Below are 23,523 nucleotides of genomic sequence, written 5' to 3' on the forward strand. Positions count from 1 at the left end.
AAAGTACAGTAGCAACTTAACAGTGACGACACAAATGCATGAGCAATGGAGACAGCACACAAGCAACGAAAATGTTAATGCAATTCACTAACTTGAAAAAACGCTTTCGATGGCCTTGATTTCCGCCTCACATTTATCGGTCATGAAAAACGAAGAGTTCCAGTTTTCTGACCACCCTTTTACAACAGAAAGTGCTTCTGCTATGTCCGAAGCTTGTTCATTTTGGATAATAAACGTAGCAACAACCTGGTAACCAACATTCGTTCTGACGCAAAGAAAAAATAGAGGAAGGGAATACTTGGACGTCTTGTAAGTTGCATCCAAGAGGCAAATGCCTTGGCCGTAACGATGCAACAATCGTATTCTCTTCATCTAAGATGAGTTACAATCAACTAAATTTTCATCTTATGATAGTAGCCTACAGAAATAATATACGGTACTGTAGGCTACGTAACATTGAAAACCACCAAGCCTACTACGTGAATATGGTAAAAAATAAATTGTCTCAAAACAAACATTGGTTGTGACCCAAACCCTGCCTTTGGTTACTGCTGGACATGTCACTTGGTCCAATCAATAACACCACATAGGCGTATGGATTTGGCAAACTAGATGGAAAAAATACAAAAGAGGTCAGTGAAGTAGGCTAGGCTAACTTTGAATCAACAAAGCTTTTACACCTGAAAACTGCGTGTCTTTAAGAAACGAGATGAAAAGTTGATGAAACAGAACACATTTACATATGTTTATAGCATTTTTTGCAGTTAGTAAACCGTTTCCTCTTTTATGATGCCTAACCTCTACTTTGGTGAAAACACTGTGCTTTGCAGAAACCTTTTCAGAATCTTTGTCAACAAAGAAAAGGCTTATTATTGTAGTATGAATATCAACACTTATTACACTAGTGAATTACAATGACAGGATGTTAAAAATCAACATTAACAGCGTATGCTCGTTTCTGAACAACAAGCTTCGTTCCTGCTTTTGCTTCGTACTCTTCAATGGATCTCATGGCATCTTCAACTGAAGCCAACCACTTCAACAATAAACAATTGATTTTTTATTGTTATAAACTTATGGATCTTCATCACCCATTTTTTGCCATAAGAAATCAAAGCATTTATGCCATAGCCTAAGATTACAGTGAAGAAATGTAAATACTACACACATGCAACAAATCTGGATTTAGCGAGTATAAGGTAGCTGATAGTTTGAAGCTCCAGTTTTTCTTCTTTCCTTCTACTATAAATAGACTATTTCACCACATTTAGGTTTGTTTTATTCTGATGACAGCTCCTGGTGAGTCAGTCAAAAAAAAAAACTGCAGCTTCGAGCTACCTTTTACTTGCTATTTTCAAGTTCTGTATCACCATTTGCTATGAAAGAGTTCAACATATACTAATTGTGTGAAGTTGGAAACAGTAAAATAGTTGAATATTGGTGAACTGTTGAAGGTCTTGTTGGACCGTAGTATATTGCAGCAACTACATTACAAACCTGTACTAGTCCATGACTTTCAGCCAGCTCTCCCAAAGAATGTTAAATGTCCTAATGAATCAGAACTTTTAATGCCAGGATTGGACTCATTAGTCATTCAAGAACACATCGTTAGCGTTTTATGTGAGGACCATTGAAGAAACGATTTTTATCAAATGTTACAAGTTTCAAGCATAACGCGTCAAGGCCAATAAGTCTTTTCGTAGGTCACGGTTTACATATCCTTGGTTTGATTGACAAACCGAGATTGCAGTATCACCTGAACATTCAATGTCACTTCTCCATAAGGTTGCATTTCCTGCAGAACCAAGACTTCGTTTTTGGCGGCATTGTTCTACCAAGACATCTCAGATGGTGCCAATCCAGACACGAGTCGCACATGCTGCTGTCGCCTGCATCAAGATCTAAAAAACAGGAGGTGCACAACCAGCGGCCTTTATTTCGCAAAGTGGTCAGTAGGTTCTCCATCAACTTCCAACCGTCAAAAGAAAAATGTCTTCGCACAGAAGCAATGGCAATGTTTTCATCTAAACACTTCATTGGAATTCTTTCGGGCAATGTTTCAATTTCATTTTCTTCGATCAGTCGATCGCTGAATGGACGCAAGACCTCTTCTATTACCTCAGAATCGACAAACCAACTGAGTATTGCTGAAAAATATGACCATGGGTGACTTTGTTTGATGTAGCCTACGTACGCTTTGACGTAGCCTATCGGCTAGGCAGGCCCACAGAAGTCAAAGTGTAGTTTTTTAAACTAACGTAGGCTATAACAAAAATGAAGTCACACAAACATAAATGCAACAAACCTGCTTCTTTCTGAAAAGACGACTTCAGTCTGAATGGAATTGGTCCGCTCTTTTTTTGTCTCTTGCGTGGTAACCCAATGACTGTCAATCCAGCTCCTTTTGGCCTGCCACGTTTCGTCATCTTTGGTGGAAATTTAATTGATCCTGCATCATCTGTTAATAAACACAACGAGAATCGAATATAAGCTACAACGTAGAAAACATCACTATTTCAACGTTTTTATTAAAAAATTAATAAACATAGTGCATTATGCAATGCAAGAAAAAAACAACTAATCAGAAATGAATGTTTCAGAAACAGCACATACTTGTAAAAGACTGAATAGAACTGGACGGTGTCTGCATCATAATCGCACTGGTATCAACGGTCGACAAGACGTCACCGGGTGTGTGCTGTGAACTACTACTTGAGACTGTAGGAAGTGCAATTCCAGGATCATTGCTGGAAGATGTTGCAGCAGCACTTCCAGTATCAGTGCCTGAAAAGGATCACCTCTGAGCAATGAAGAAACAATAGAAGCGTTGCACGAGTCTTTACTGGACAATTATTGGATATGTTGCACTGTTGCAATGGGGACCAAACTGACGAGGTTACGGTCCTGGGCGGAACATAATGTCGTATAATCGTAAATACGTGCACTGGCAGTAGATATTGTGGTATACCGTATTTTGAGTTGGAAGCGAGCACTTGAGGTGTCAACAAATCTACATTAACCTTTTGAAAACAAGATTTTGTTGCAGCCAAAACATGCTTCTGGCGTGGTTACCGAATGCCAACCAATCCAGTATCTATCAAAATCTGCTAGGTGTTTCTCGATGATTATTTGCAGAATGCTGCATCACCTGTCAATAAACTTATTAGTTATCAAATAATGCAGACCGTGCTATAATCTTAAGAAACATGAAACGTAGTGTAAGCGCAGCATGCAATGCAAGAAAAAAAAGACAACTAATCAGAAATGAAGCTTTCAGAAACAGCACATACTTGTAAAAGACTGAACAGAACTGGACGGAGTCTGCATCATAATCGCACTGGTATCAACGGTCGACAAGACGTCACCGGGTGTGTGCTGTAAAGTACTGTTTGAGACCGTAGGAAATGCAATTCCAGGATCATTGCTGGAAGATGTTGCAGCAGCACTTCCAGTATCAGTGCCTGAAAAGGATCATGCAGTTGTTCACAAAAGCAGAATTACTGAGCATCTGCAACCTTGTATAATCGTAAATTAGTGCGCATGCAGTACATATTAGCCCACCTATTGGATAGCTCAACGCCATAAAAATCATTGCTCAAAAAAGAATTGACTGCAAAAGTGCAAAATCACGACGCAAGTTGCAGTAACTAACCCATATCTCTTCAGATATTTGAAAAAGTAGTCTAGCTTTTCTGATTTAGTAAATAGTGCTAGCATATAATTATAGGCCTACCTTTCTGAGTTTGACCCAAAAAGTTCACAACTTGGAATTTCTTTCCTTCCTGCAAGAACTCTGCAATTTGTCGTAAATTATCCAGGTTGTATTGGAATTCATCCATTCCTTGTTCAGATATCATTAACGCAATCTTCTGGGAAATATCTTGAACCCGGCGATACTTTTGCTGTTCTGATAAAACACATCTTCTTTGAGGCTTGTTAAGAATCTCAACAGCTGGTAATGTGGATGCAGGACCGTTGTCCAGTGAGTTTCTTGTCAGGCGATGGGATTTAAGAAAATATTGCATTGTCCACCGTTCTGAACAAAGATTGGGATTGTACTCTGACATATGGAGCTGCCTTCTAACTGCCAAGACATGCCTACAAGGTAGCAGCATTGATGATGTGAATCCACAAGGACATGCTGTTGTTGTGACTGCCAATTCCCCATGGACACGAGATTTTACTATGGCAGAATCATTCAAAATCTCTGACATGACAACCTTTTCCGCTAACTTGAATTGTTGTTGCACATGAATATATGCAAATGGTGTCAGTAGCTGTTGGTATTGTCTCTCTGCCACACTTGAAATCGCATCCATTGGAACCTTAAGGAAAGCATTTGACGCTTTGTGGTCACGTTCGGTGGAAAGAGATTGGATACATGCCATCAGATCTTTAAAAAACATGGTCATTCCTGAGTATCTTGTTATGACACTTTTCAACTTTCCATTGATGGATTCCAGTCGATTATTAGTTATGTTCAAAAAATTAGCTTTCAAGTTGCTCAGTCCATCCACCCATTGATGTCGAATAGCATGCCAGTTATCGTTATAATATGTTGTGACAGCAATTGGGACTGTTTCAACGAATTGGTTATACATTAACTTATAAGCTGACTCATTTTTGGCATTTGCCAGTTTTCCTAAAATTTCAAGTGATACCTGCCTTTGGGCTGAAGAAATGCCTAATTTTTCCATGGAAACTTCTGTACGAAAAGTGCAAAGGGTATGAAAATAGCAAATTAAAATTTTTGCAGTAGGTAGCATTTTCATCATGGCATCCCGCTCTGTCATGTCTTTGTCAGCCATTACAACCTCCACTTTATCCCAAGCTGGATTGTGGAGTTTAAACTGAGTTAACAGCTTGCTGATAGTCAGTTTGTCTTCAGTGGCTACAAGCCACAGACACACAATTTCCCTCTGACCTAAGCCATCAACATTCAGCATAACATATAATGGCATTCTCAAGTCATTAAGTTTGTAGGTTGCATCAATCAGCAGCATTTCGGGATATGCCGCAAAGGTTTCCCGCATGTCTTTCGTTTGAAAGTATATCGCCTGCAATTGTTTGTCATCATCTGCAAACACATCTACTGCGACACCTAAAATGAAAATAAACTGAGGATTAGTATACCCTACAAAGCAAGAATCTTGGCAATCCTGGGCCAGACTACATCAGATTTAAAAGCAAAAACATCAACTTTTAGTGAAATTTGTTTTCTATTCTATGTTATTCTAATTATTGGCCAGAGGAAGGATGTTTATGCCTTTGGTAATATTTACATCATATAATCAATGTTCCAACTGAGCGGTTGTATACCACTCTCACCCAATTCTCTAAAAGATGCGGCAGATGCCACATGGCAATGCTTAGGGTCCGTTAAAAGGATCCATTAGGAGTAAACTTTTACGTAGATTTCAAATTTAGCAATGTTTTCTATTTCTATCCACTCAATGTAGAATTGTTTCAAGATATTGAAGACCTTTGATTGAATTCCTTGATCCCGCTTTCAATCTTACAATCCCCATAGCGCCTTATGTTGCAACAAAAATTTTTGGAGCATGAGGTTGGGAAAGTAGAATGAATTCTTGTGAAGAAAATGAAGCAAAAAATACTCTCAATTGACCCTTTATAGCTCAATGTTGCAAATTTTCCACACGTTGTAGGGTTCTGTGTTGGTTATACTAGACAAACGTTTTCTGAATAGAAAAACGTCTGAAAATTAGATATTTTTCTTGTGTAGCCTACTATGATGTGCGTACTGGTAATCTGCAGTTCGCTGCAGTAGACGAAGTCTATTGACCGGTAAACCAGGCGGTCAACACTTTAAATTGAACTAGCAATGGGGGGAATTGAACCCACGTCATCGAAATAATTCATCTGCAGTCTAAACCATTACAGCGAGAGGTCAATCGCGAATTGCTTAATTGACATTATATCTGAAATGGTTCAAGAAGAATGCTCACACACAATATCATGTGACAATCAATCTGCAGCAGCGACCTATAGATTGCAAATACGCCTGCGGTGTTGACCAATGTTACAGGCAACCTGGTAGCCTATTCTTGCATTGCTGCAGTACTACAATGATGCAAAAAAAAAAGATTTATCCAAGGTCATGACCCTGACCACAGCTTGCACACACACCTCCGGCTCTAGGCCGGAGTCACATCACCTCCAGCACGGAGCCAGAATTTGACCGGAACCGGAGCTCATTCTATCACTACTTATCATACTGCACATGGAAAGTCATCTCTACTATTTAGCATGAACATATCTTGTATAACAGACAAAAAAGTTTTGTCTGTCGACTAACCTTTTTCTTTCTTCATTTCATTAATAAGTTCATCATAGGTGTTTTCATACAAAGGTCTCTGTTTTGCGGCAATATTATGCAGATCTTTAAGAATAACTGTTTTTCCTGTAGAAGCTGCAATGTGCTTTTGTACCAACTTTTTATTTGCTTTGGTGGCAAGCATTTCTCCGATCACACTGCTTTCTGTTTCATTTAATCTTCGTTGTTTAGGCATCAAATTAAATGCATTCTGAAAAATAATTTATATGCACATAATCAAGAAAACGACATATCATTTGACAGGTGTCCAACCCACAGAGATGGGCAAGATCACCAGGTTCGGTGAATCGACGGCTTGAATATGACCAGTTTCGCACAAACTGGTCATATTCAGCATGTGCGTAGTAATGCGCGCAAAGTGAAATGACCACTTTACCGTGTCTTACGATGAAGTCAAGATCAGAAAATCTGTCTTGCAACATTTTTAACGTGTTTTAGTACAGTAGCAAACAATATTTGAACTTCAAGTGTCATAATCAAAATGCAATTGTACACGGAAAGTAATTTTTTGGATAGAGGGGGGTTTTGGACGGAAATTTCAAATTTTTTTTACTAGAGTTCTTAGAATGTACTGTTGTATCCTAAAACCTCGGTTAAAATTGAATTTGAAAAAAAAAGCCGATTAACCCCCCCCCCCCTAATGTTATTGCTCTTTTTTATCCTTCACATAATTTCTGATGAAAGCCTCATCATATACAGAGCTAGTGTGACCATAGCTCAAAGGCTATGACTACTACCGTACAAAGGGTTATTTCCACTTACTTCATTGAAATCATGATTATGATCATTGACATTACTAATCTCAGTGATGCATAGCGCTTTTCCATCTGACGTCGCATTTACTTTGATTCCAAATGGACAACCTTTTATAAAAGTACTGAAAAACAACAAAGATGAGGTGACATAGGCCGTGTTGAATCACCCATAAGTACACTTGAATTAGCCATAACTCACGTTGAAGTAGCCTACCTGCAAGTCATGTCGAATTGCCCATAAGTTGCATCCAATTACCTATAAGCCCACCTGAATTACCCATAAGTCCGGCTGGATTACCCATAAAGTCACGTTGAATTACCACAAGTTCAGCCAAGCATTCTCATAAATCTAGTCGATTTACCCACAAGTCACGTCAAATTGCCAAAAAGCTGCGTTGAAGACCCATAAGACATGTCTTTATGGATAATTCCATGAGACTTACGGGTAATTCGACAAATTGTGCTGATGAGAAATTCGACGTAACTTATGGGGAAATTGACAAAACTAATGGGTAGCCTACGGTAATTCAATGCAACTTAGGAATAATTCTGGGCATGACAATTCAATGGAAATTACAATAGACAGCATGCGGGAATGGTTCAGCAGAATATATGCATTTTGCTAAGTTCTCAGCATTCATAAGGAATGTAGGCAATTTGCACTTATGCAAAACTCAATCTATTAGCAAAACTTATGCATATAGGCTACATGAGTAGCTCAACCTATGGGCACCAAGGACAAAACCATCATTACTTACCTTTGATTTGGTCTTTTTCCTTGACTACATGATTTGGGTGTTCTTCCTCCATGCACACAAGCATACTGTATTGTACGATACTTCAACTGTTCATTCCAGGTTTTTGTGGATGTAAGTGCTAGACGTCGTTTTGCGCGTTCAATTGTTATGGAATTTCTCACATAAACATTGACAAAGTTTTCTTTTTCCCATTGCTTAATAGCCGAAGAAAGTGTCTCAAAACTGTAATATAATGCTCCCTTCGTAATCATGATGACGATGGATTCAGTTCAGTTCAGTTCAGTTCAGTTGTTTTTTTATTTCTGACCATCATATCAGCAACTACCGCGGTCCACTCTGCGATCAAGTGTGCAGCACAAGCCAATACGCATGCGCGCGAAATTACGTATGAGCGTCGTCGGATGAAACGCCTGAGCGCATTAAGGTCTTGCTCGAGTAAACAACGTCTTGCTTGAGTGGTGCTTGTAAGAATAGCTTCAGAGGCTAGTTTTACAATATGTTGTAAGAATAGCCACTTCGTAGAAAAAAAAGGCTAGTGAATTTTTTTTAAACAGTTTATATGAGTAAAAAAATAATCTTGACAAAAAAGATAGTTTCTACATTGATCAACCTTGGTGGGTTATCAAAACTGTTGATGGTCTTGAGGGGAACACTCTTGATGCGTTAGCTCATCACGAAAAGCAATTAAACCATTTTTTGTGTTACTTGGTGTGGTACCGGTGCTTGTTTGTAGTTATTTTAACAAATAGTTGAGTGAATGCATGGTTGCCAATCTGTCTGAAAGATTCAATTTAATTTATTTTTCTTTGTCAGAATGCAAAAGAAATAATATTGTGAAAAAGAAATACAGTAACAAATCCAACAAAAGGAAAAGGTGGCAAAACCTTAATGGTTTAAGACGTGCATGAAAGGATCTAATATTGCGGTATACGGCATACGCATCAATAAATATAGTTAAGCACGGCCACCAAACCTGATACTTTAAAACAGATGTGAAGAACTGGAAAAACACTTATAATTTGGGACTGATGATCAAGCGCTTTAGAAGAATTTTGTATGATAGCCTATCTCTTCGCTTGGGCTCCAATTTGGGCTCCATTTTAGAACCCCCAAAAAAATTGGGCTACTTTTTGCATAAGCTTGGGCTCTTTTTTATATTAACCTCTGGCAACCCTACTGATGATGTTCTTTACGGTCGGGCAGGCCATTCAGGGGGGGACCCAGTAACGATGAGGCTAAGTCAGTTCGAGAGGTCTGGCATCTTAAAAGGGATATTTTAACTCAAATTGGGGAACTTTCTGTAGCCCTAGGTTCTTTGAGTGATAAGCAGGCACTTTTAATTTTTAGATCTAAGTTATCTACTTTAGAAGAGGAATTACGGCATTTCCATGCTCTTTTGACTAAAATTTTTAACTCTGCAATTTTGGCAGAACTTCGTGATAGGGTAGGCTAGATCCCGATTTTAACTTGTTAAAAAATAGCTTCAAACAAAAAAAAAGTGAGTTTTCAGATAGGTTGGATGCTGACATACATCCTGAGGATAGCGCCTCAAATGTAAGCACTAGGATGTCTGAGAGCTCGTCACGGATAGTTGCACAAATTAACCTACAGCTCAGAAGAGAAGAGCTCCAGATACAAGCCGAGGCCGAAGCGAGAGCTGCTGAGGCCGCCGCGAGAGCTGAGGCAAAAGCGGCAAAAAGACTGGGCGATCAAAACCTAGCGGCGCAGAAAACTGTGAAGGGGGCAAGACATTAGGCTACTGCTGATGGCGGCCCCGTGACCTGTACGCTCTGGGGGAGGAGTTCGGTTATTATTCGCAGGCCTTGGCTTTAGATCCTTAGCCGCGGCCCCGAAACCTCCTGAAACGGCTTGAAAACGTGTGGATTGTACTGGACCACTTACGGATTGAACAGGTGTCTGGAAAAGGTTATCTAAATTTAACCGAGATTGATGTTCATTTCTGGAATGCCTAGAAGATCCCTTCTTAGAGCTACGCCTGGAGCCCGCCTCTGATCGATATTCAGCTAAAGCTACCTCCTGCTCAGGCTCAGGGAGACTGTTGACATTGACATCATACAAGCCATGCAAGTATTTAAATGTTTCAATGAGGTCACCTCGGAGTTTTCTGTGTTGTATAGTAGGCAGACCAAGTTTTTGCAGCCTTTCTGGATAGGTTAGTGCTCGAAATCCAAACACAAGTTTTGTGGCTGTTTGTTGAACTGCTTCTACTATAACAATTTGATGTTTGGAATTTGGCCACCAGGTGATGTTGTTATATTCCAATATTGTTCTGACTAGTGTTTTGTAAAGAAGGAGAAACATATTTACATCAAGAAAAGTGAAAGTAAAGTGGAAAGTTGTCTTGAAGTTTTGAGATGATGGTTTCTGAGAGTAATTTTAAGGCAATGGCTATTTGACCGGCTTCGGTCTTTTAATCTGAAACACTATTTGACCGGTCATCACGTATTCTTTTTCTCTTTCAAAGCAAAGACGAGAGAAGAAAAAAGTGCGTATGTATATAACTTCTAAATTCAATTGTTGTATTCAACTGAGTCCTTGGCGCGTGCGATGTTTCTGGGGCTGGTATCCCCAAGAGTATGAGTTCAATACTACCCAGAAGCGTTTCATTTTAAACTAAAATTGCCTGCAAAAAACATTGCCTAGCCCTAGCTAAAAGTTAACTGAACGTTTAAGTTATTTTGGCAGCCGATTGTAGCATCGAATAGACAGCGATAGACACGTGTTTCGCCCATGAGGCTGGGCTCATCAGTATCGCACCGTATTCTTGCCACTTGAGTAATCGACCGCCGCTTTACCAGTCAGTTTAACTCTTATCTTTGTGGAAAGAAAGAGCCAACAAAACCAGCAGGTGCCAGGGGTAGGTCAATGTGAAGAAAGGCGTTCTTCCCGGCTATCAGCACAAGGCTGATTACTCACTAGCACAGCGAGCTGCAGTGACGCTTCGCTAACCAGAACGGTGTAGCTTCCACGCCAGCCATTGAGACCTCCAATTAAACGTTTAAGTTATTTTGGCAGCCGATTGTAGCATCGAATAGACAGCGATAGACACGTGTTTCGCCCATGAGGCTGGGCTCATCAGTATCGCACCGTATTCTTGCCACTTGAGTAATCGACCGCCGCTTTACCAGTCAGTTTAACTCTTATCTTTGTGGAAAGAAAGAGCCAACAAAACCAGCAGGTGCCAGGGGTAGGTCAATGTGAAGAAAGGCGTTCTTCCCGGCTATCAGCACAAGGCTGATTACTCACTAGCACAGCGAGCTGCAGTGACGCTTCGCTAACCAGAACGGTGTAGCTTCCACGCCAGCCATTGAGACCTCCAATTAAACGTTTAAGTTATTTTGGCAGCCGATTGTAGCATCGAATAGACAGCGATAGACACGTGTTTCGCCCATGAGGCTGGGCTGTGCGATACTGATGAGCCCAGCCGGTGCGATACTGATGAGCCCAGCCTCATGGGCGAAACACGTGTCTATCGCTGTCTATTCGATGCTACAATCGGCTGCCAAAATAACTTAAACGTTTAATTGGAGGTCTCAATGGCTGGCGTGGAAGCTACACCGTTCTGGTTAGCGAAGCGTCACTGCAGCTCGCTGTGCTAGTGAGTAATCAGCCTTGTGCTGATAGCCGGGAAGAACGCCTTTCTTCACATTGACCTACCCCTGGCACCTGCTGGTTTTGTTGGCTCTTTCTTTCCACAAAGATAAGAGTTAAACTGACTGGTAAAGCGGCGGTCGATTACTCAAGTGGCAAGAATACGGTGCGATACTGATGAGCCCAGCCTCATGGGCGAAACACGTGTCTATCGCTGTCTATTCGATGCTACAATCGGCTGCCAAAATAACTTAAACGTTTAATTGGAGGTCTCAATGGCTGGCGTGGAAGCTACACCGTTCTGGTTAGCGAAGCGTCACTGCAGCTCGCTGTGCTAGTGAGTAATCAGCCTTGTGCTGATAGCCGGGAAGAACGCCTTTCTTCACAGTTAACTGAACGTTGATCAAACCATTTTTTTTAAAGAAGTATTGTAACTTTTTGCAGCCACTAAACTAACTTGTCGAAAGCAAAAATGTAATGCGTCGTTCGGCAAACACAGTCGCATCCTCTTATGACGAACGGAAACTTACCCAGAGAAATTCTCAAATTCCAGCAAATTAAAAATACTCTTAACTTTATTACTTATATAGGAAAAGACATAAAAAATTAACCACAAAAATGCAGCAGCCTAACGATTGAGTTCACTTTGGGTCAAAATTTAGTTAAAAAAAAAAAGCACTTTCTAAGGGTAGTATCGAACTCATACCCTTGCGGATACCAGCCCGAAAAACATCACACGGGCTCAGTTGAATAAAATTGTTGAATAAGAAGTTAGGCTATATAGGCACTTTTTTCTTTCGTTTTTTGCTTTGAAAGAGACAAGAATGCAGCAGCCTAACGACAAAAGCCTAACCACAAAAATGCAGCAGCCTAACGATTGAGTTCACTTTGGATCAAAATTTAGTTTAAAAAAAAAGCGCTTTGGTGTAGTATCGAACTCATTCACTCGGTACACCGTCCTAAGAAAGATCGCACGCGCCACAGACTCAGTTGAATAAAATTGTCGAATTTAGAAATTAGGCTATGTTTGCACTTTTTTCTTCTCCTCTCGTCTTTTGCTGTGAAAGAAAAAAGAATACGTCATGACCGGTCAAATAGTGTTTCAGATCCACTGCCTTTAATTTTTGATTTCAGACTCCAGCAAAACGTAATTTTAATGCAAAGCTGTTTCTTTAGCACCTCTGGTTGTCAATTGTTTTGATTGTGCTGCATATTGACTAAGTGAAGTTTCATCATAAAATGGCGGGAATTCCCCCTTCAACCTGGCGACCACCCAACGTTATTATACAAACTTCGTAAGTTTTCTGTGTTTATTGCATTGCTTCATAATTGCTCTGACAAAGTTTTGTGCTTAACAGCTTAATATTATAAACCAAAAAACTTGGCTAATTTACTGGAATGGCCGTTTCGAAGAATCTGATTTAGAGAGACCGATTCGGAGAAATCCCATTTTGGAGACAGCCTTTTTTGGTGAAAACCAATTTGGTGATTTAAAACCAGTGACGGCTTTTCAGGCCTCAAAATTCGTTTTTGTTGACGGCGGACAAACGTGTCCGATATGAGCAGCTATCTTGGCGGACAAATTAAGTCTCACGGCGGACACACCAGTTTTTGCATCGATCGTCAATTCGTCATGCTTAATCACTTAATCTTGAAAATTCTTCGCCATTTGAGAACAATAGCTACGGCTTAGAAGGCTTTTTAAAATTTCAGCGAAGTCACTCTGAAAGACGTGCGCTTGAAGAGTCAAAGCGCCATGTAGCTGCTCAAAACTCCGCATAACTAATTAACTTCTACCGAACGAGGTCGTGTGGCTTCTTGCATCACAATGCTCTGGACACGAGTCGGAAAAACTTCTACACTAATGCTACTATTTTCTGCTGTGCAAAGTTTCACTAGGCTTTTTTCTTTAAGTTTATTTTTGCGTTTCATGTGAGCATTCTGGTTAAACTTTAAAGAGTTTACTAGTTCTGTGTTACAGAACACTATGCTGTATGTTCCAGCCAGCAAAACTGGTCTTTTTTACATTGATTTATCATCTGCAGACGTTGAAACAATGTAAAAAAGACCAGCTTTGCTGACTTGGCTGAGCAGGTATGATCAAAGCATTTTTCTGCAAACTGCGGCAATCGGACTTCTTTTAATCTCACCGATCTCTGTGATGTCACAACGCGAACTTTGACGTTGACATTTTTGATTCAAGCGTGCTATTTTTAACTCGTACCAGCTGTGTAGTTTTGAGTATGGAACGTGGCCTACGAAAATAGTGGTGTGGTAGAAAAACACGGCTCACACTCATTGTTTTGAAATCGCAAAGTTTTTTTTTCAAGTCTTTTGCGCTGTCTGGTAAAATAATTAATTTGCAATGTTCTTCAACTGAACGAAACTGCACAAATGAAATTATGCACTGCATTTCACAACAGTAGGCTACTTTTTTTTAGCAATTTGAAAAATATTCTCCAAAGTTTTCTGGTAAAAACTTTGGACATGCTTTCCAACACTTCCCTCTTAAGCCGAAATAATTTGTCCATGTCCATTCCTTGGAAGGCCAGTCGCCGACGGATGACATCAAAAGCATTTAAACTTCTTTAGTGTGATTATTCCTTTTGTGTGCTCTTCTGTTTTAATGAAGCCCAGCTGTGCGAAAATCAGTTCTTTGTAGTGCGATGTCTAGCACATAAGATTATGGCCTGGGATTACAGACACTTGTCTTTGTTTTGAGCGCATGCATCTGTCTCACCTTTGCTTCATTTCGCCTTTGAACATTGCAGACAATAATGCGAAGCAAAAAAGAGACATTTTTTTTTCGTTAAAGGGTATAACTATACGATTAAATGAATGAAGTATGCAAACTAGAAGCAAATCCTGATGCTTTTATCCAACTTATTCTTTTAAGCGGTATGCGCTTAACCGATGTTTTTACTTAACATCAGATTGGATTTGGTTTGGGATTTCAGGTTTTGATTCAAATAAACGATTGATACGTTTAAGCAGTATACTATTAACCGATTTTGTCTGTATTATCATATATAGTCAAACTGGCAAATGCACGGACGGACAGTTTTTACGATAATGCGCGGTCCATCAATTTAGAGTATTAACCGGCGATTCAATTGGATAATATCAAACCTCCATGTTTACACTCTGACTACAAAAAAAAAATCTTTGCAAGGCAAGTTGATACAGTTACTTTGCGCTTTAGTCCAACGTAGAGTGGTTTCACTTTAACCTGAATAAAAAAAGTTATACTTTCTGGCTTTCTTTTCCAATTAAAATCATTAATCAACGCATTCGAAAAGGTTTTCCAGAATTTCGTTATTGCGCGGTGACACACATTTCTATGGTAAACAACTTTACCTCGCTTCCCACTTTTTTCTCCGCTATTCTCTTTTAAATACCGGTCTTTTAAATTATGCAATTCATTATGACGCAACCGAAGGCTTTAACTTATTACATGGCTCACCCAGACAGTAAAATCCGCCATTTTTACATTGATTTAACGTCTGCAGACGTTGAATCAATGTAAAAATGATGGATTTTGCCGTCTGGGAAGGCACTCAAAAGTAAACACTGGATAAAATGCAAGAATGCAAAAGAAACGGTATTGTGGAATAAAATACAAAATTCTCTAAATAAACAGAAGAATTGGACATGCATCTATCTCTCTGTTATCATTTTTAATGTAAAAATTCCTTTTGTGGTGCCTTTGTCTGGAACAAATTCAAACTGTGCTGTTGAAATTTCCGATTTTAGTTTTGGTCTTAATCTCGTCGTCATGATTCGGAGTAAGATCTTTGTTAAATGATTCACAAGGCTAATTGTTCTGTGGAGTGAGCATTCTGTTGCTCCGGTTTTCTTTGGTAAAGTTATGAATATGGAACGTACCATATCACTAGGGATGTTTCCGGTGTCATAAATATGATTTAAGATCTCAGTGGTTAGGTCTAAACTCCACTCATCTAAAGCTTCGATAATTTCAACTATAAAAGAATCGATATTGTGGAGTAAAATACAAAATTCTCTAAATAAACAAAAGGCGTCGTTGGATTTAGAATTTTGTAATAGTTGAGGATTCTAATATACTCTAAGTTTGCATGCAGGCGGCGATGCAGGATACATGTCAATTTTATCTGAGCAAACATTAATACCGGTAGTTCAAAAATAAATTTAATTCGCTTTTTAGTTTTAAGATCTCAGTGGTTAGGTCTAAATCCCACTCATCTAAAGCTTCGATAATTTCAACTATAAAAGAAACGATATCGTGGAATAAAATACAACATTCTCTAAATAAACAGAAGGCGTCGTTGGATTTGGAATTTTGTAATAGTTGAGGATTCTAATATATTCTAAGTTTGCATACAGACGGTGACGTAGGATACATGTCGATTTTATGTGAGCAAACATTTCAATTTAATAGTTCAAACATTTTGCACTAAATTTCATTTCAATTTATTTTTCTTTGTCGCAATGCAAAAGAAACGATATTGTGGAATAAAATACAAAATACAATTCAAAACTGTAGCCGAATCGGACTAGCCAAATCGGACTAGCCAAATCGGACTAGCCGAATCGGACTGTAGCCGAAAAGGGAAGTAGCCGAATCGGACTAGCCGAATTGGACTAGCCAAATCGGACTAGCCAAATCGGACTAGCCAAATCGGACTAGCCGAAACGGACCATTCCGGCGATATCTAGCAACTTTAGTTGAGACATTTTCGCTGAGACTTCATTTGATTGACCACTTTTGTTAATCGCAAACCGCTATTATTGTTAATTCGTTTTGCAACTATTTTTTTTTTTGCTGGGACTTTATGTGATAACCTGTATTTAAGCTAATTCCTAAACAGATGCCGCTGTGAGATTTTAAAAATCTTCAAAAAAGGCGGTCTCCGAATTGGAATATCTCCTTCTGAATAGTAGCAGACCATAATTAACAGCCATAAAGTGATGTATGTCAGTCTGGAAAAAGTTCAGAGAACTCCTCCCTATCCTCACAAGGAAGCAACTCTCTGCTGCAATCAGAGGTAAAGTTTACTACAACGGTGTGAGGAGTGTCATGCTCTATGGCTCTGAAATGTGAGCAACATTAACAAGCGCCCACCCTACAATGTAATGACAAAGCGATGGTAAGATGGACCTGCCTAGTCAAGCCTGAAGACAACATTCAGTTTGAGACTCTTTTATCCAGGCTTAAAATGAGAGAGATTGGTGATGTTCTCTAATTAGGCAGACTGAGATGGCTTGGACACTTTGAGCCCATCTCTAGCTGGATCACTCAGGTCAGATGTGTCAACATAGCTGCACAGCAGGGTTAAGGTAGCCCAAAACTTTCTCGGGAAGAATTTGTTGAGCATGACCTTTTAGCCCTGGCCATGGACTCTACCAACCCAACGAATCGTGGGGTGTGGAGAAGAAATATTCGCTCTTGACAGATAGACAGACTACGCCCTCAACAGTCAACATGATGATTTAATTCATGGCCTGTAATTATCATCCAAATTCGGTTTTGTCCCCACTAGTGAAGGTGGTCGATTCTTTCCTTGCAGCCATTGCCTTTATTCCTATTCTCCATCTCGTTCTGTCCATCGCATCGTCTTCCTTTAGTCCGACCGTGTCTGCCTCATTCTTCACCTGTTTCTTGTTTTTTCTGGAAGTCTCCGTTTCCTATTCGCATTGACCTTCAAAGTCAATGTCATTTGAAGAAAACTTCCTTCCTCCATCCTTAGTACATGACCATACAATCTTACTCCGTTTTCTCTGACAAGTTGTTCATTGTTCAATAGTCTCCCTCATCTCAAGCATATCGATCTGTTCTTCGGTCTTTTTTTTCCTTCTGGTTTTTACTCCACATATTGCTCTCACCTTTGTTCTTTCCGTTCTTCTCAGAATAGCCAATTCACTTTCTCTTAATATTCGTGTTTCGCTGCCATACAATATTACAGGCCTCACACAACTCCACTAGACTTTCCCTTTTATTTTTGATGAAAACTTTTTGTCCATATAACATTACCCAACATTCCCTGAACTTTGCCCAACTCAGCCTTGCCCTTCTTGACACAGCTGCTTTAGATCCACAGCTTCCATTCATTTGAAACTTTTTTCCAGTCCTTGCATACTATCATTGGTCAAAACCAGGTCATCCGCATACAAAATTTCGCTCAGCAACCTCTCCCTTACCCCTTCAGTCACAACATTAACCACAATAGCAAATATAAGGGGTGACAGCACTGATATTTGATCCACCACGACTTTCACAAATATTCATCTGAGTACTAACTTGAACCAACTTTTACTTTTGTTCTCGCACCTTCGTACAACTGACCTTACTAGCACCTCCGGTATCCATCGTCTCATTGCCCAATCGATCACTTTTTTCGGGACTCTGTCAATTGCCTTCTCCAAGTCAAAAAAGCTTCTCTCTTTTTCCTTGTAAGCTTCTTGCATTCTTCTTAAAATGAACAAAGCGTCTGTTGTTCCCCATTGAATCCAAGTTGCATGTAATTCAATTCCACACTACAGTTTATATGCCTCTAGGGATGCACAATACAGAATACCTGGCTATTCTAGAATTTCGAATCTATTCTGAAATTACGCGGCAATTTTTTCCAAATAATATCGAACAAAAAGCAAAAATATTTGTACTTTATTTTGAATTGTATTAGTATCACATGTCAAATAGAGTACAACATATGATAAATCAAGCATCATACGATGCATCATCAAGCATCATCATACGGTCACACGGAAACGCACTGCGTGTCTGCAGTTCTGATAACTGCGCAAACCCTATGAAGGAAGAAAAAAGTCGCCTGGAACAAACAGTCCATGAAGAAAAAACTCAGCGTGCAAGACGGAATATATCAACTTTACATTTGTTTAACGTCGCACACTGTTCATTTAACAGATTTATTTTCGAATCCTGATATCCGAAAAGAAACTGCAAATGCGATTCGAATACATTGAGATTCGACTAAGATTCGATATTCTGTATTGTGCATCCCTATATGCCTCCCTCTTTTCCAAACTAGCATACTTCACCTTTTCATCCCATCATCACGTATCTCCACGAACTATCCTTGCTTTCTTTTTCCCACACACTTTGTCACAAGCTGTTCTTAAATAAAATGCACAGGTCCTGAGCACTCATGTCTACCAAATAATTGGCCTGTTCATAAGTTTCATGTTATTGTCTTTTTTTGTCTCTCTTTATTGTCTCTCTTCAAAGTTTTTTGCATCGTAAAATTCAAGTAATATTGTTCCTTCCCAGTTTCTTTCCCCAAATCCAAATCCCCCATGAATACCTTCAAACCTATCTACTCGTCTTCCAACATGTCCATTGAAATCCCCTAACCCAATCACCAACTCGTTCGAATCCTGTAAATCCCACTCCTCTGCCATATCATAATAAAACCTCTCTTTTTCTACATACTCTCTACCACTTTGCGGTGCATAAGCACAGATTACTCTTACAACAGCCTCTTCAAAAGCAAGTACCATTGTCATCACTCTGTCACTATTTCTTTGAACTTCTGCAACTTTCTCACATAATTCCTCGTTCAGCAAGATACCTACACCACCATTCCCTGCACTATTTCCTGACCACCATAAATCTCCTAACGTGGGAGACCTGAAAGCCACGAGGATTGCCCTCTCCATGTTACTTCTTCTAGGTAACATACATTCATCCCCCTTTTTCTTAGTTCTTTACATACTTCGGTTCCTTTCCCACACAAACTTCCCATATTCCAACATCCAATCCGCACTCCAAGTTTTTTTTATACAGGGTTAACAATAATAATTAACGTTATAACTTCAAACAACTGTATTTAACAAATGGTAGACAATTTTTGAGTAATAAATATATAATATTATTGTCAAAATGTCAAATTATTGTCAAATTAATAAATATTTAGGAAAAGCAAGTTTATAACAAGTCGGAGACGCTTCGAAAAGGACCTGCAAGAGTAACGAATAACTCTTTGGTGTATTTTGGCTCATTCTTTTTTCAGATTAGCCTTCAACGCTTCCAAACTTTGGTGGTGTTTAGTCGAAACCTTGCTCTCCAGGTAAGACCAGATGCCAAAGTCTAGGAGGTTCAGGTCTGGGGATGAAGGAGGCCATTCTTCCTTGGAAATGAAGAACGGCTCATTGGCTGAAAGCCAGTTTTGCGTTCTCTTAGCTCCATGTGAAGGGGCAGAATCTTGTTGGAATGACCAATTACGTTTTTTGAAGTGTTTCTTTGCCCAAGGCAGCAATGAAACCTAAAGAATATCATTTCGGTAATTTTCTTGGTTCAATTTCACTCCTTGGTCCACAAAAATCAATGGACTCCTTCCTGATTCGTTGACTGCGGCCCACACCATCACTGATGCCGCCCCTTGTCTCCGAGTGACTACTCGGGGTTCCACATCACCATTTCTTGACCAAACACGACCATTCTGATTGTTAAAATGATGCTGAACATCAAATTTCTTCTCATCGCTGAACACAAGTTTGGCAGCGTGCCTCCTTCAATGCGATTGCGTGAGAGCAGAATTCTGGCTCTGGACGTTTCTCAATGGTATTGGCACTTAGCAACTGTTTCTTCATGTGTTTGAATGGGTTTATCTTCAAATCCTTCTTGAGAACTGTGAACATGGTTCCATAGGCTACGTTCGCTTTCTTTGTTAGTTTTTAAATTGGATCTCTTTTTACATTAATTAATTATTGATGACCCTGTATAAATTTAATCAAAATCGGTTGATGATGATGCTTGATTTGCATCCATCTCAACAAGTGCAGGCCATGAGAAAAACAAACTGACAGATTATACAAAGTCGCAGCCATCCTCTTGTCAGTATTTTTTTCCACTTATACTTTGTACTCTTCAATTTTACACATAGGATGGGAACAGTTGAAGTGGAGTTATACTGGGACCACGCTCCAAGGACCTGCTCCAACTTTGCTGAGCTGTGTCGTCGTGGATATTACAACAAGACCAAGTTTCATCGGATCATCAAAGACTTCATGATCCAAGGAGGCGATCCAACCGCGACAGGTTTGATAATTTCAATGCATTCTGTAGAGACAGTTGTGATGTAATATCATTGAGGTACGTCTCGATAGTTCACTTGGTTAAGTACCGACTTTGTATGCAAAGAAACCTCAAGATCTAACAGCACTGGTTCGACTCTCGGAGTGTATACTTGAGCAATCCATTTTAATGGCTGATTGCATTCAGTTGCACTTCAGAGTGGATGCAGCAATTCGTAGACAACATCACTTCAATAGATAATAATTCATTGGAAACTTCAATTTGCTAATCTCGATGACCAGGCCTGCGTCTGAAGATAAAGACTCAAATCAACACCCATATATGGAAGTTAAGAAATGGAGGTTCAAAGCCTCCATAAGTTTGTAAAACATGTTAAGCGCGTTATATTGGTCAGTGTTGTCAGATGCTAAAGGAGGAATTTCCAAACAACTGTAATGCAATCCCGAATGCAGCCTCTTGTTTATCAACATTTTAGTTTTTCCGTCGACGTCAATATCATCTACTTCAGCGGTAGGTCTGGAACCTCGATCCGGGTTTCCAGACCAGAAAAATATTCCAATTTTTGTTCCAACGTCTTGGAAATATCCCCAAATTGAGGACAAAATTTCCTATCTGGCAACACTGACATTCGTAACAATTGAGAAGGTTTATAAAATAACTCTAAAATAGATTACGTTAAGACTACAGCAATCTATATACACAGGCCTTGACAACGTGCAAGCTAGAGGCCTGGCTGAAAGCCGATGTAATTTTGATTTTGAACTTTAAGCTAAAGTTACTTTCTATCCCTTTGAAATGATAGTTTTGAGAATCCAAAGTGTGATCACTGAATCTCAAATCACTGCAAAACTCTTAATATTATGATAAAAAAATGACAAAATTTTCCCAATTACCAGTGTTACCAGACGTTTTTTAGATTTCCATCACAAGTGCCAAAATCTACTTCGTTATTTGAATGGTAACAATAGTACAGAAGTATCAAAATCACGCAGAGACTGCATTTATTAATTTATACTGAACTTACCAACTTATTCTAGCGATTTTGGCTACTAACAGATCAGCCTCGTCAAATTTTAAGCTGCACGCTGTCATGACCTATGTATAAAGGTCGCCATGGTTACGGCTTTTCAGTGCTTTTGTCTTGCTCGCATGTAGACATCAATGAAGAACATCTGAAGATTAGTGATCGACTAGCAGTAATAAATTACACGTGTACCGGAATACCATCACTCATTTGCCCGTTTGGCAATATCCCGTCGTTTATTCATGAACATTCACCCCCAAACCAAGAAAAAATTTAACCCTGGTGGTTACAGATGGCTATAGACTATAGAAGCTTTGAACCCCCCACATCGGATCGACGGTGAGAGGAGTTCCCGTTTGTTGATCATGTTCTTCTGCACCAAGTGAGGAAAGCTGCTCCAGCATCCATTGCTTCAGCTTTCCATTTCTTGCCGCGTAAAATCGTTGTTTTGTTACATTGTTGGTAGGCCGAGGTGGCGCTTCGATTTACGGGGCTCAGTTTGACGACGAGATTCATCGGGAGCTAAAGCACACAGGGGCGGGCATATTGTCGATGGCTAACTCGGGTCCACATACGAACGGGAGCCAGTTTTTCATCACCCTCGCTCCCACCCAGTGGCTGGATGGTAAGCACAGTTTGTTGCAATCTTCGCTCCATCGCTTCCTTGAATAACATCAGCGCGTTGCAGGGAAGCACTCGGTGTTTGGCCGCATCAGCAAAGGAATGAAAATCGTCAAGATGATGGGAATGGTGGAAACTTCCTCTCAGGACAGACCCACACAAGATGTCGCCATTTACAATGCCTACGCCGTCGATGAAACCGGTACCAGGACTGATCATTACTGACACCTAGCTGTTGAGGTCTCGCACCGCGGATGGATTTCCACCGACGATTGACGTCACGAAGCTGGGTTACGTCATCCGACTAAATTATTGTAACTGAAACTGACAACGATTTTTGCATCAAAGTCCACAAACCGTACGTCTAGTAGGCCTCCTGCAATATATCGATCCCAATGAAGTGAAGGCCTACCACAGTCGCCCATGGCTGCAGAGCTGCTTTTATTCCATCGTGAAATTCAATGACTGTATTCTGATCAGCCCCTGACAGCAAAATTCATCGTTTTTACATCATCACAATGTAAAAACGACGGATTTAACTGTCTGGGGCGTTGAACAATTCGCTCAAATGTTTCCAACAACCACTCACGACCTCTACAAACACTCACGACTTCTACAAACACTCACGACCTCTACAAACACTCACGACCACTACAAACATTCACGACCTTTACAAACACTCACGACCTCTACAAACACTCACGACCTTTACAAACACTCACGACCTTTACAAACACTCACGACCTTTACAAACACTCACGACCTTTACAAACACTCACGACCTTTACAAACACTCACGACCTCTACAAACACTCACGACCTTTACAAACACTCACGACCTCTACAAACACTCACGACCTTTACAAACACTCACGACCTCTACAAACACTCACGACCTCTACAAACACTCACGACCTTTACAAACACTCACGACCTCTACAAACACTCACGACCTCTACAAACACTCACGACCTCTACAAACACTCACGACCTCTACAAACACTCACGACCTCTACAAACACGACCTCTACAAACACTCACGACCTCTACAAACACTCACGACCTTTACAAACACTCACGACCTCTACAAACACTCACGACCTCTACAAACACTCACGACCGCTACAACTTCCGTGGTTTTGTACAAATTTGTTCGTATTTTTGGCGAGTGTTGCAGATCGAAAGATAATTTCAAAGTGGAAGATGCATCTTGTGCTGACGTCATTCATAGTTGGCTTGTTTTAAATTCCGTCATGTGAACGGCGATTGAACTCAGATGCGAGGAATGTCTGTTACAATACAAATTCCGCACTGAATATGAAAAGTTTTGCTTTCAAACCGAGACCGTTAGCATTGTTCAATGA

General features: G+C 39.9%; 2 protein-coding genes across 2 annotated transcripts; one reads left to right on the plus strand and one right to left on the minus strand.

The window, feature by feature from the left end:
- Window positions 1-1,052: 1,052 nt before the first annotated feature.
- On the minus strand, window positions 1,053-8,119 carry LOC145781776 (uncharacterized). The gene is made up of 9 exons (XM_082593447.1): window positions 7,869-8,119; window positions 7,118-7,232; window positions 6,450-6,545; window positions 6,317-6,374; window positions 3,734-5,101; window positions 3,291-3,461; window positions 2,614-2,784; window positions 2,306-2,458; window positions 1,053-2,147 (listed from the first exon to the last, which is right to left on the minus strand). Exons 1-9 carry the CDS (start codon window positions 8,117-8,119, stop codon window positions 1,771-1,773), a joined length of 2,760 nt encoding a protein of 919 aa, XP_082449573.1. The 3' UTR covers window positions 1,053-1,770.
- Window positions 8,120-12,118: 3,999 nt separating this feature from the next.
- LOC145781853 (peptidyl-prolyl cis-trans isomerase-like 1) lies at window positions 12,119-23,190 on the plus strand. Its single transcript, XM_082593533.1, has 4 exons — window positions 12,119-12,775; window positions 20,363-20,517; window positions 22,005-22,163; window positions 22,227-23,190. The coding sequence occupies exons 1-4, from the start codon at window positions 12,720-12,722 to the stop codon at window positions 22,382-22,384; spliced, it is 528 nt and encodes a 175-aa protein (XP_082449659.1). The 5' UTR covers window positions 12,119-12,719; the 3' UTR covers window positions 22,385-23,190.
- Window positions 23,191-23,523: the final 333 nt, after the last annotated feature.

This window comes from Aplidium turbinatum, chromosome 13, assembly GCF_918807975.1.
Source record: "Aplidium turbinatum chromosome 13, kaAplTurb1.1, whole genome shotgun sequence".
NCBI classification, from domain to species: domain Eukaryota; kingdom Metazoa; phylum Chordata; class Ascidiacea; order Aplousobranchia; family Polyclinidae; genus Aplidium; species Aplidium turbinatum.

Excerpts from the sequence above, each read along its gene's own strand:
- LOC145781853 (XM_082593533.1), top strand. The coding sequence starts at position 12,720 with ATGGCGGGAATTCCCCCTTCAACCTGGCGACCACCCAACGTTATTATA. Across the intron at positions 12,776-20,362 it reads AACGTTATTATACAAACTTC|GATGGGAACAGTTGAAGTGG; the intron begins GTAAGTTTTCTG and ends TTTTACACATAG. Across the intron at positions 20,518-22,004 it reads AGGCGATCCAACCGCGACAG|GCCGAGGTGGCGCTTCGATT; the intron begins GTTTGATAATTT and ends CATTGTTGGTAG.
- LOC145781776 (XM_082593447.1), bottom strand. The coding sequence starts at position 8,119 with ATGATTACGAAGGGAGCATTATATTACAGTTTTGAGACACTTTCTTCG. Across the intron at positions 6,546-7,117 it reads ATAATCATGATTTCAATGAA|AATGCATTTAATTTGATGCC; the intron begins GTAAGTGGAAAT and ends ATTATTTTTCAG. Across the intron at positions 6,375-6,449 it reads CCAAAGCAAATAAAAAGTTG|AGACCTTTGTATGAAAACAC; the intron begins GTACAAAAGCAC and ends GCCGCAAAACAG.